Here is a 13,680-nt window from a genome sequence, read left to right as displayed (position 1 = left end):
CTTTGGTCCTGGTGAAACAGAGCAGAGCTCCCCGGGTAGGACTCTGCTCTGCCACAACCACAACCGCTTGTTCTTGCATGGATTGGGTGTCACTGACTGCAGAAGTGCAGGGAGCCCTCTGCAGCTCTGGTGTCACACCTCCATTCACTCCTATGACAAGAGGGCTTCAGTGCCTGGCATCCCTGCACTGCTACAGGAGCCATTTAGCCTCAGGATGGCTTTCCTCACAGCCGGGGGCTCATCCTCCTCTTCACAGTGCTGGTGGGACGGGGGAGGGTGGCTCTGCTCTATTATCTGAAGCTCTTGATTATCCAAATTCCTTCCTTGTGCCCCAACATGATATACATGACCTCTGCATCATATCTCTCATGCGGGGGGACAAGGAAGGGATCTGAAATAATGCAAAGGTTTGGCTAATAGTGTTTTGGATACATGGGCATATACTGTAATTAATTTAATTTAGTTTCATAAAACCTTGTAAGTTAAGGAAGTATTATCCTCATCTTGCAGTTGAGGAATTGAGTCACTATGGGTAACATTTTCAAAACCACTTAAGTCCCATTAAAAGTTAGTGGGACTTAAGTGCTTTTGAAAATGTTACCCAAAGAAGTTAAGCAGCATGGCCAAAATAACATAAGTCTTTGGCAGAGCTGGAAATAGAAATCAAATCTCTGGAGGTCCAATTTTCAGTGCATTTAACCACAGATCTAATCTTCTCTCTTGATATATAATTGGCCTTGTATTTTTTTACTACTTTATGCTCCTTGGCCAGACCCATTTACCAGTTCACGTTTTTACCACTTATGAGGGATTTACAGTATGAAAAATTGTCTGCATAAACTCTTGTAACTAAAATATTGCAAGAAGTACTGATTGAACAAAAGAATGAAATCTTCAAGGCCTTGTAAATGGATTCAAAAGGTCAAGCCTTTTATTTAATGCCTTTGGGTGGACTTATGAGGAATACTAACATGAGGGAGGATGGGGATAACCTGTAACAGTTATTCTTCTTCTGTTATGTGTTAGGGCAGATCCCACTCTAGATACAGATGTGCCTCATGGACACAAAACTAGAGGTTTTTTAATAGCATCTGTCAGGGCTGTGCATGTGTCCTCTGCTGCCTCATGCTCCCATACAAGGGCATAAAGGGTAGGGGAGCCGCAGTACATGGCAGCAAGATAGAATCTATCTGATGGCTGACTCACTAGGCTTTAGCTCTGGCTAAATTTCTCTAATGCTTCTTCAAGCACTCTGAAATGCCTCAGAGCTATCTTTATTCTATATTACCTAGTCTGTTCTAGCATTTGTCAAACAGAAGTTGCTTGCAGACCCTCCTGTACAACCACTTTCCCATACGTAGCTTTTTTTATGGGCTCTGAGAATGGTTGGCTCGAAACTTGCAGGTTAGTAGTCAGCTAGTTCCACTGAAAGACAGGTACTGCACGTGCCTGTTCTTGGGAGAGTGTGCTTTGATGCAGCATGCTTTGGCTGCCTTTCATTTTCTGAAAGAACCTGCAAGTTGAGGGATGCAAGGCTGAAGCTCCATCTTCTGGAGCAATCTCAGAGTGGGACTGGATCCAGAAGAGCCAAGCTTGAACATCCCTCTGACAGTCAAGCCCACATCTTCCAGCCCTCCATCTGTTAGCAAGTGACTCCAGAGATCTCTGCAGAGAAAGTAGCACCAAAGCCCAAGCTGGATTGGTATTAGCATTGAGACTAGTATTGACCCTGACTTAAAAATTGACATCTCAGATGTTGGAGCAAAGTGTTGAAACATGTAAAACAAACCACATGAAAGAGTTTTGGGTTTGCTATAGTAACTTGAACTTGTGACACTAATGGATACAAACTTTTGTTTCAAGTTGACATTTCCCCATTAAAACAGTGGGTTTCTACCACCTTAAGTCATTTTTTGCCCCAAGTGGATTTCTCCATACAGGGAGATACTACTATGAATTTTTTTTATTTTTAATGGTGTGACCTTTTTCTTGGTGCCCTAACTTAGCTAGGTCTCAGCTGTTTGCCCTTAATCTTTGGATTTGGACTCTGGATATTATTATAAGAGATCATGCCAGAATCTTTCATGTGGCTGAATGGGTAGATGAGCAGAGTCATCCTAGAAAGCCCTTGTGACGGGTTGAACACAGAAACCCCCTTGGGAACTGCCAAGTAATGTGTCAAGACTACTTCTGCCCCTGCTTTCCCTACCAGCTCGGGACCCCAGCAACCCTGTCTTGCTGAGCCAGACATGCCCGTCTGCTCCAACACAGACCCAGGGTCTGAATTACTTGCCCCAAAGCTGCAGACTTAACTGAAAGCAGCTTACAGAAGTGTTCTTGTCTTTAACACTCAGATGCCCAACTCCCAATGGGGTCTAAACCCAAATAAATCCGTTTTACCCTGTAGAAAGCTTATACAGGGTAAACTCATAAATTGTTTGCCCTCTATAACACTGATAGAGAGATTTGCACAGCTGTTTGCCTCCCCAGGTATTAATACATACTCTGGTTAATTAATAAGAAAAAAGTGATTTTATTAAATACAGAAAGTAGGATTTAAGTGGTTCCAAGTAGTAACAGACAGAACAAAGTGAATTACTAAGTGAAATAAAATAAAACACGCAAATCTAAGTCTAATACAGTAATACAACTGAGTACAGGTAAAAATCTCACCCTGAGAGATGTTTCAATAAGTCTCTTTCACAGACTGAATGCCTTCCTAGTCTAGCACAGTCCTTTCCCCTGGTACAGCCCTTGTTCCAGCTCAGGTGGTAGCTAGAGGATTTCTCATGATGGCTCTCCACTTTGTTCCGTTCCACCCATTTATATATCTTTTGCATAAGGTGGGAATCCTTTGTCCCTCTGGGTCCTTCCTCTTCCCCCCCCCCCCCCCCAAATGGACAAGCACTAGGTTAAAGATGGATTCCGGTTCAGGTGACATGATCACATGTCACTGTAAGACTTCATTACCCACTTGCCAGCACACACCTATACAGGAAGACTTACAGGTAAAACAGAGTCATCTGCAGTCAGTTGTCCCGGTTAATGGGAGTCATCAAGATTCCAAACCACCATTAGTGGCCCACACTTTGCATAATTACAGTAGGCCCCCAGAGTTATATTTCATATTTCTAGTTTCAGATACAAGAGTGGTACATTTATACAAATAGGATGATCACACTCAGTAGATTATAAGCTTTGTAATGATACCTTACAAGACCTTTTGCATGAAGCATATTCCAGTTACATTAGCATATTTTCATAAAATCATATAGAGTGCAACGTCACAGCCCTGTAAAGCACACAGTTCAAAAATAACTCAAAATCCTTCGTGATGGAGGGCTCATACATACTAGAAGTAAAGGTGTGTGTAAGCTGGTACGGATGAGGGTGGTTTAACCTAGGTATCGGGGCGCGCATCAGGCCTAGTGATCAGAGCGGTCGTAAGGAACCAAGGACTAGGGCCAGAGCAAGAATCAGTATAAAGAAGCTGGAGTAAAGGATCAAGCCAGAGATCAGAAGCTAGATACCAGAGCCAAAGGTCAAGCCAGAGTCAGTAATAAAAGTCAAAGCCAAGGGTTAAACCAGAGGCTAGGAACTGGATACCAGAGCTGAGGGGCAAGCTGGAGACAGTAATAAGTCAAAGCCATGGTCAGGCTAAAGGTCAGTACCTGGAGTGAGCAGGGTAAGAGGCAAGGAAGGGCAGGGACAGGACAGAGGCAAGGCTGGGAGCCAGACAGGAGTAGCAGGAACAAGGTAACACAGGAGTGGGCATTATGGTGGGTGTTGAGTAGCCAGCCTGCAGCTGCTGCTGCTGCTGACTTAAGAGCCAGCCTGGTGGCCCTTCCAGCCAGTCAGATGGCATGGCCAAATCAGGCAGCCTGCTGCTGCAGGCCAGCTGTACTGATGGGGCTATGTGGAGATTAGCTCTGCTGCAGGCCTGATTCCTGAGAGTGTGTCAGGATCAGGTTGTCCTTAAACATGGTGAAAGCACTGTTCCGTTATGTTCTGTAGATGGGGCTTTAACCTTGTCACTGTTAAGCTTTAGAATACCAGTGCTATTGCTTTGGCTATATGCTACTAACACACAAAGGGTAAATAATTTATATTATGCAGTGAAAAGATGAATATAGATGACTGACTGTGGAAGCTTGGGAATAATTAGCTGATTTCACTCGTGGTAACTTGATCTATTCATTTTTAATGTAACTTGTCTTTACAGCATTCTCTCGTGGACTTATCAAATTTCTTTTTCAAATGGGATATTGTTGAACTTCTACCTGCTGTTTTATTGGTGACTCTTGAAGACAGTTTGAATTGACATTCCAGCTTTATGGAACTATTTCCTCTGGGGAATAACTATTCATAGATCGGATGGACAGTTAGATGTATTTATGGGACTATTCCCGAGGGACTTCTAACTTTACTGGACACTTACTAGATAGCTTTTATTTACCATGTAGTTTCAGCATGCATGGCCAGAGCCAATATAAAACTGTGGATGTCTCTTGGGAGAGAATAGGGGATAAATAAATTTACAGATCCTGCAACATCTTTTCCCTCAGCTTGCATTTATCATGTATAGCTTCCAATGTACTTTGCTATTTGGTTAAACATGTTCTCAGCAAATTCTGTCAGCATGGGTATGTATTATTAGAAGGAAACTTAATTCTTCATTTCCCCAAATAAGTTTGATGGTGGGAAGAAGGTAAAATTTCAAATGTCAACTTCATAATGATTAGCAGACTAAATCCTGACCTGCAGCTGTCCCAGGACTGCCTGTGTCTTAAATAAGAAGAGATTTTCTCCATCAGATTACAGACTCTCTGCTTGCCTACCCATTATAGTTTCCTGTGATTTTTTTTTTTTTTGAATGACATACTCCATTATCTCTGCTTCGATCTAGGCAGGTGTCCTCTGTCCCCAAGGGCAAAAGATCCAAGAGCTATGCAAATTGCTTTACAGAAGGTGCTGTTTGACAAGTTACGTATCCTACTTCTGGAGATTGAGCTAATGCCTCTACAATTTTAATGCTACTATAAGCCATGAGAGTAACATCCAGTCAGATATCATCTACTGTGCTCTTTTATTGCACTATGTTGTGGGTGAAAGTTAAACTTCCTCAATCTTTACCCTTTTCTCAGGAAAAACGTCTCTGCCATTGGTTCTTTTAGTTTTTAGACCGGGGTGGGCAAACTTCTTGGCCCGAGGGCAACATCTGGGTATGGAAATTTTATGGCAGGCAATGAATGCTCACGAAATTGGGGGTTGGGGTGTGGGAGGGGGTGAGGGCTCTGGCTGGGGATGCAGGTTCTGGGGTGGGGCCAGAAATGAGGTGTTCAGGGTGTGGGAGGGGGCTCTGGGCTGGGGCAGGGTGTTGGGGTGCGAGGGGGGAGGGCTCCGGCTGGGGTGCAGGCTCTGGGGTGGGGCTGGGGATGAGGGATTTGGGATGCAGGAGGGTTGGCTGGGCTGGGACCGAGGGGTTCGGAGGGCAGGAGGGGATCAGGGCTGGGGTTGGGGTGCAGGAGGAGGTCAGGGGTGCAGGCTCTGGGCGGCGCTTACCTCAAGCAGCTCCCAGAAGCAGTGGCCTGCGCCCCCCCTGGCTCCTATGAAGAGGTGTGGCCAGGAGGCTCTGCGCGCTGCCCTAGCTGAAGGTGCCACCTCTGCAGCTCCCATGGGCTGCAGTTCCCCAATGGGAGATATGGGGGTGGCTCTTGAGGCAGGGGCAGCATGTGGAGCCCCCTGCCCCTATGTGTAGGAGCCAGAGGGGGGACATGCCACTGTTTCTGGGAGCCCCGTGGAGTGGGGCAAGTCCCCTATCCTGCTCCACGACTGGAGCCCAGAGCGGGGCAAGCCCCAGACCCTGCTCCCCGGCAGGAGCTGGAGGACTGGATTAAAACGTCTGGAGGGCCTGATGTGGCACCAGGCCGTAGTTCGCCCAATTCCTGTTTTAGACCCATGCACCTAATAATCTTCAGGTTTTTTCTCCTCTTCCTTCAATTTAGATGTCTCATTCACATATAGAGATTATTTTTAAAAGTACCAAATAGTGTTTAGAAGTGGAGGATCAATGTCCAGTTGTGAAGTCTTGCATGCCATGGAAATGAGGCCATTGCCACTCACTTGTATCTTCTGGCTCCTCTCAAGGGTCTTGCCATCCTTTTCTTTTCCCAGGGCAGCGAGAGAAAGGGTTCTTATATAGTGTCTGGAGTGAATATTTTGAAGGTATTTCATGGACTCTGCAAACATGGATGGAGGAGGGAAAAATGAAAAATTGTGCTAAATAATATGGACGTGGTTTTTAAAAATCATAGTGTTATAAGAAGATAAACAAATCCTCCTTTTTATAAAGAAGCAACAGCTTTTATTCATAATGGTAAGATACATGAATGGTACAAAATGAATGTATGTCAGAAATATTGTTTATATTTAGAAACAGTTCTCTACCTTTTTCGTGAAATAGCTAATAATGGATTTTAACTTTGGCTTTTATTTATTTATTTCTTTTTGAACCTGTCAATACTTTAAACACAACATTGGCTTGTCTCAAATTGCAGTTCTGAATGCAGTGATGGGGAGTGGTCTGCATGTTTGCCCTCCTATTTTGCTGCTACAGAAAAAGACCAATCCTCCAGTGATGAAAGCTGGGAGACTCTGCCAGGCAGGGAGGAACGTGAACCTGAAGTGCAGAGCAACAGCAGTGGCCTAGAAGAGGAAAACACAGACTTCTGTTTCCAAGGCGGGTATGGTTTTTTTTTTGTTTTTTGTTTTTGTATTTCAGAAAGTGATTTCTACTAATAAGTGAGAATTAATAACATGCTGTGTACCCAACAGTATATTTAATTGTTGCCATTTTAAATAAAACTTAATTTACCAGCAGTTACTATGGTTGTATCAGAAAGAATGCAGTATTTGCCTATATTTAGAATAGGAAATAACTCTGGTGTTTCATACAGACCCACTGTTGGTAATTCTTGACTTCTGAATGATAGCTATAGTAATACTGTAATGCTATTGAGAAATACTGATGATTGCACAAGCAACAAAAGAGACTTACTAGACTAAAACAGTGAGAGTGGATTCTGTATTATCTTTGTCCAAATTCATTGTAATGAACACTCTTCTTTGCATATATTTACTGCTTTTCAGATACCTTCTCCTACAAATCTACTTCCATGGTTTTCTGTCCAATTCTTCTCTTTACCTGGTTGCTCTTCCTCCGCTGGTCATGGAATTTGTCATCATCAGTTCTTTGTTTATTCAGTCATATGTGTCAATAACTGTTGCAACTTTGTTCTTCAAAGCAAACTGTGGAGGCGTCCAGCTGAGAACTCTCCTCTGAACCAGTCATTATTATTTCTTAATTGACTAGAGAGTTCTGCCTTGAGCGACAGTAGTCACTCCTGGTTTTTCTGCTCTTCCACACTCTCAGGTCCTTCTTGCCTAAGGAAATCACTACCATTAGGGTATTTCTGTTCTGGCCTTTATAAATTTCAGGTGTAATGAATTAGCACAGCTTTGCAAAAATACTGTTAAAAACCAGGGCCGGCTCCAGGCACCAGCCCACCAAGCTTGTGCTTGGGGCGGCACCTGGAGGGGGGCGGCGCGGCGCTCCGGCCGCCGGGGAGAGCGGGGCCACAGCCGGGCTCGCCGCCCTCCCCCCGGCGCTCTGGCCGCCCTCCCCCCGGCCGCCGGGGGGAGAGTGGCGAGCCCCTACTGGGGCTCGCCGCCCTCTCGCCGCCCTGCGCTCTGGCTGCCGGGGGGAGAGCCGAGCCCCAGCCGGGGCTCGCCGCCCTCTCGCCGCCCTGCCCCCTGCGCTCTGGCCGCCGGGGGGAGAGCCGAGCCCCAGCCGGGGCTCGCCGCCCTGCGCTCTGGCCGCCGGGGGGAGAGCCGAGCCCCAGCCGGGGCTCGCCGCCCTGCGCTCTGGCCGCCGGGGGGAGAGCCGAGCCCCGGCCGGGGCTCGCCGCCCTCTTGCCGCCCTGCCCCCGGCGCTCTGGCCGCCGGGGGGAGAGCGGAGCCCCGGCCGGGGCTCGCCGCCCTCTCGCCGCCCTGCCCCCTGCGCTCTGGCCGCCGGGGGGAGAGCGGAGCCCCGGCCGAGGCTCGCCGCCCTCTCGCCGCCCTGCCCCCTGCGCTCTGGCCGCCGGGGGGAGAGCGGAGCCCCGGCCGGGGCTCGCCGCCCTCTCGCCGCCCTGCCCCCGGCGCTTTGGCCGCCGGGGGGAGAGCGGAGCCCCGGCCGGGGCTCGCCGCCCTCTCGCCGCCCTGCCCCCTGCGCTCTGGCCGCCGGGGGGAGAGCGGAGCCCCGGCCGGGGCTCGCCGCCCTGCCCCCGGCGCTCTGGCCGCCGTGGGGAGAGCGGAGCCCCCGCTGGGGCTCGCTGCCCTCCTCCCAGGGCTCCGGCCCCCCTCCCCCCCGGCGCCCTCCCCCCGGCCCCCGGGGAAGAGCGGAGCCCCCGCCGGGGCTCGGGGGGGGGGGGGGGGGGGACTGCCAGAGGCTTTTTTGCCTGGGGCGGCAAAAAAGCCAGAGCCGGCCCTGTTAAAAACTTACCAGTCCAAACACAAGATCTTTTCTGCCTTTGCAACATTGATGGTGGGAGAACCTGACATTTTATTCACCTGTCAAATAAATCATTCGCCCTGGGAGATTACACATTTGAAAGGTTATTCAGTGTATATTTTTGGGTGAAAGTGTGTGGCTTTCCATTACTCTTTTTAGTCTGTTAAATAATAGTATATGTCAAGAATTTTGAATGAGTGCCTAAATTTGGTTACTTATATCTGTTTGTAGTAATCTAAATCAGAATGGCCTAATTTCAGTCTTTGAGGATTGCAAGTGTTCAACACTTCAAAAAATAATAATTTAGATGATTTGGATGTCTAAATATGGCTATAGGTGACCAAATATAGGCACTGATGTTTGAAAATGTTGATCTTGATACTCTTTTTTTTTTTTTTTTAAATAATTGGTATGCTTATATAGTGCTGCTATATTAGTGACAATAATAGTGTGGTGAATAATTTACTAAATCAACACTTCTCAAACTGATCTGCAAAGCTGTTTCTGTCACAATGGTTAAGCATGTGCAATTGAAGTAAGAGGTAATTCTGTATTCTAGAAATTTCATTTGTGTCTAGAGAAGTCTTCAGGCATATGGGGTCTGTTTTATTCCTGTGGGAGATCCCTTGTATGATTCTGTGTCCAGGTTGCTGTGCAGGAATTTGCCTATTAATTAGTCTTTGAGTGTTTTTTCTAGTGTAAATTCAAATCTGATCAAATTTACTGACAAAAAATAAATTGTAAAACTTGAAAAACAGAGAGTACACCTCTACCCCGATATAACACGACCTGATATAACACGAATTCGGATATAACGCGGTAAAGCAACGCTCCGGGGGGGCGGGACTGCGCACTCCGGCGGATCAAAGCAAGTTCGATATAACGCGGTTTCACCTATAAGGCGGTAAGATTTTTTGGCTCCCGAGGACAGCGTTATATCGGGGTAGAGGTGTAACACTCTGTGAGTCAATTTGGAGAGATTAGAGCTGAGTGGGATGTAGGCAATAAAGGGATATTTGGTACTAATAAATACTGGCTCTAAATCCAGAAAGAGGAAGTAAATAGCAGAAATACTGTATCAGATTAGGAACATAAATCCACTTTAATACTACTTAGTTATTTTATTTTAATCCCTTAATGGTGCTACAGGATGTTTTCTATTAATCAAGAACTTAAAGTGTATGAGATTTGAAAGTTGCAAGGGAAGTGTACCCTAAGGTGGATATTTGGATTAAGAGGGAGTCTATAATATACAATCTCTTAAATAAAGCTGTGATTTTTCTCTTAAGGGTTATTGGTGGCCCGGGCAGGGGGAGGAGGAGTTTTTTTGATAAAAACACAAATATCTCATGAATGACAGTGAAACTATCTTTTGTGTTCTATGCAGGGCAGGGCATTTCTTGTGTATTTGTCTAAAATATGTTAAATCTGGATCGAAAACAAACAAAATTTGAGCATTTACTGTTTTTTTTTCTTTTAACTTAACATTCTATATTTTTGGCCAGACTTTGTGTCTTCCCAATGTGCCATGGGCGTTCTTTGGGTTGTCATAGTTGGAAGATCAGTAAGCATTCGAGGCCCGTACTAGAAAAGTCATTGACTATGTAATGCAGAAGGAAATGGATTAAGAAAAACTAGGTAATTTTACCTTGGACATTCACTGTAGTGTGCATTCAATTACCTTATTGACTAAAAGGCTGCACAAGTCTTTCTCTGGAGGTTTTTTCTGTAATTCAAGACATTCAAATTGCACTCTTGAGGTCGGTGGCATCAACAAACTGATTGAATTATAATCTTATAATACCCTAGGGAATACATTTTTTCTGTATTTGCTATGTGAAATAGAATAATCATGTGAATATACCCAATCTTTTTAGAATAGCTTTCCTGTCTGACAAGCACTAGAGTCCCACTGCTGTGTTGCAAAAGATCGCTTGTGGCCAGCACAGTGCAAGCACTCTGGCATGGTAAATTTACCACCTGAATTTTGCTTTTCATCAAAGTAGTGTCTGTGGCTTGTCATGTTGGTCGACAGTGTTGTGTACAACAGCCACACAATACCCATAGTCCTATTATTAGTGGTGGTCTCTTCAAGGCCTCTGCCTTCACACTTGGTGAATGAATAAAAGTGTTTCTTAACTAGCATTGGCGCAGGAGTAATAACCTGTTGCAAACAACTGCCGAGATTTAGTGTGATTCATCCACTTCATATGCTGGATTTTTTCTAAATTGGAATAAAAATATAGACATAAGGGCTTTTATCCTTTCTGTCTGAACCGTAAAACAATTGAAAAAGAGATTTCTGCATTCTCTTCAGAAATCACGCAATTCTGTATTACATAGCCAAGAAGCTGTGACTCTTGCAGTGTGTGTCAGAAGTGAAGATCATATATTCTAAAGACAGTATACAGTACAGTCTTTACAGGGTAGTTACCCTCAATAATTCCCTGATCTGCAGCACACAGAAAAAAGTATGGCTGCCACTTTAAAAAAATAAAAATAAAAAAATTAAAAAAAAGGCAAACCATGGGATTGCAGGGCCCCTATCAGCGGGAGAAAGCGCACCTACTGCCCCTGTAGGGGAAGGCCATATAGGTCTGTGAGCAGCAATTGAAGGACAGCAGAGGGCAGATTTACACTCCCAAATACTTGAAACCCTGTATTGCTGGGAGACAGCGTATGCAAAATATACTGAATAATGAGGGGGAAAGGGAGTGGGCACCTGCAGCAATATTTCTCTTCTGCCCTCTTCCCTCTTGCCAGACATCTCCCTGGGCACTAACAACTCTGTCAGAATGTTATAGCCTCTGCAAGGAGATTAGGGAGGTCTGCAGCCTACCAGATGCATGAATTTGAACATGAACTGCGCTCTCTCTTCTGCTACAAACATGGTTACCCCAGTTTTTCACTGCAGTGGGGCAGCCTGTTTGAAGTATAGTATATGGTGAGCAGAGGTGTGGGCTGTATTTACCTAGCATTCCTTGCCTATCCCTGCTCCTGTCAGACATGGATTTAGCACCACCACCCTTTTGAGAGGGCATATAGCTGAGGTGGGAGAAGCTGTTTTGTCTCACTCTGCCTTCTACAGTTCAAAGGGACCACTAGATTGCAGCGAGAAGCCAGGATAACCCTGAATGCAACAGGAGAGAGGGAATGCGGAAAATCAGATCACAGATGATTATCCTGGGCAGAGCTGGCCCTTTCCTCATGATGTAACTTGTTCATTTCTTTATAAGTTCTTATATTGCCATCATCACTGTAGTATATGAGAGGAGTTTGTGCCCAGTGTAGAGAAGGGGACTACAGGCAGGTGACATCTCAGGGGTTTTGTTGGTGTCTGTTCTCTCCTATTCAGGTACTCGTATTGAGCCCATCATGGCAATATTAGAGTATCTTCCTGACCCTACCCCAGTAATGTAGCTTACTGAGTCCTATTCATGCACCTCTGATAGTTGCCGAGATTCCAGGAGAGGCACAACAATGGCAGCAGTTGAGTTGTCTCCTGCTATCTGTCCTCTGCTGCAGATAGAAGGGTTCCTTCTATCTTCTTGGAAGGAATCAGGCTTATTTCTGATTTCTGGGGATGGGGACTCCTGGAGGCCCATAACCTCAATTTTCCATTACAGAAGCACCTTCAAATGCCCATTAATGGCAATTACAGACCGTGACCCTCATTGACTGGCAAAGTGTTCAATATAGAGCCAAACACTGACTTTTTAATTAAATTTCTTTAAACTCTATTCAAGACTATCTTACCTGAAAGAACAGTAACGTGGGTGATGTCAATATATTCAACTTTATTCTCAGGTATGTATCTAGTAATTTATCAAATTTAATCTTGGGGTCCCTTTCAATGAAAAATTAATTGAAAACTTATAATTCTTTTTAAAAAGTGAGCAAGAGTTTAGGTGTTCTCTAAACTAAGCAAAAAGGTGCCTCTTTCAATTGAGCTAGTTCAAATTTATTGAAAAACTCATTTAACACCAATATAGACACAGTTTTACACCTTTTAGCTCAATTTCACCTATAATTCAACCTGCTAAAATCAAGCTGAAGGAGCGTGTATATTCATGTTACATGGAGTTTTCAGTTGAACTAACTTGGTTGAAGAAGGCACCTATTTCTCTACTCTAAGCAAGGCCTTAGAGGCCAGTTGGGATAACTCTGTGGTAACAATTGGCAAATGTTAACTCTTATTAGCTTCTTCTGTAACTCCACCTGTCGTGCACCTCCTGCCCTCCCCTTCAATGCCACATTGTACCCAATGTCATGCATTGTTCAGCCTAGTACCTGTTGTCCAAAGTTGCAGGGTTTCCACCACTTACCTTGTGAGATTATTGCACAGGTTAAATTTTCATGTAAAAAAGCTTTTCCTGAGATTCAGCCTAAATTTTGCTTTGTTGATTTCACCTCTTTAGTCTTGGCTATATCCCTGTGTACTATCCTAATTAAATAATTCCTGATCACTCATGATGATTTTTCTCTGAACTTTCTCCAAATTGTCACTGCCTTTCTAATAAAAAAAATCAGGAATCAGTATGATGATCAAGGTGTAGTCACTCCAGAACTTAAAATGCAATGTTTTGCCATCTTCTAGCAGATAAAACAGTATCAGGAGACCTAAAATTGGCCCCCGTTAGCTCAAGTAGCTATATGCTTGTGGCAAAAAATGAGGGTGAGCAGATGCTAAATCCAATGCTTTTCCTTTTACTTTGTGCCAAACTACGATGAGATGTGTGCCAGCTGTTTAATTAGGCTTGCTTCTAGCAGTTGGAGCTGTGAAGCATCTCATTTTGGCAACAAGAGTGTGTAGTTCTTGGGTTGATGGTGGGTGGAGCTTCTCCTTCTGCTCTCCATCTGACTCCTACTTAATATTTGGATTTCAGAATCATTTAAATGTATCGCCTGTTTTCACAAGTGACTTGCCAATGGAACAACTATAGTATACTGATATAGTAGTATTCAAAAACCAGTAGGAGAACATTTCATTCTCCCTGGACACTCAATAACAGACTTAAAAGTCTGAGTGCGATTCTTCAACAAAAAAACTTCAAAAACAGATTCCAACGAGAAACTGCAGAACTGGAATTAATTTGCAAACTGGACACCATCAAATTAGGCCTGAATAA

General features: G+C 44.8%; 1 protein-coding gene across 4 annotated transcripts in view; it reads left to right on the top strand.

Moving 5' to 3' along the window:
• Positions 1-13,680, top strand: part of PJA2 (praja ring finger ubiquitin ligase 2) — an 87,132-nt gene that overhangs the window by 47,362 nt on the left and 26,090 nt on the right. For all 4 annotated transcript variants that reach the window (XM_065406182.1, XM_065406181.1, XM_065406184.1 and 1 more), the window contains one exon: positions 6,558-6,743. In XM_065406182.1, the coding sequence (XP_065262254.1) occupies positions 6,558-6,743 (186 nt within the window). The remainder of the gene's footprint in view (positions 1-6,557; positions 6,744-13,680) is intronic.

Source organism: Emys orbicularis, chromosome 6 (genome assembly GCF_028017835.1).
Source record: "Emys orbicularis isolate rEmyOrb1 chromosome 6, rEmyOrb1.hap1, whole genome shotgun sequence".
Lineage (NCBI taxonomy): Eukaryota > Metazoa > Chordata > Testudines > Emydidae > Emys > Emys orbicularis.
Note: the sequence above shows the minus strand (reverse complement) of the source record. Positions and strands in the feature narration are given on the sequence as shown.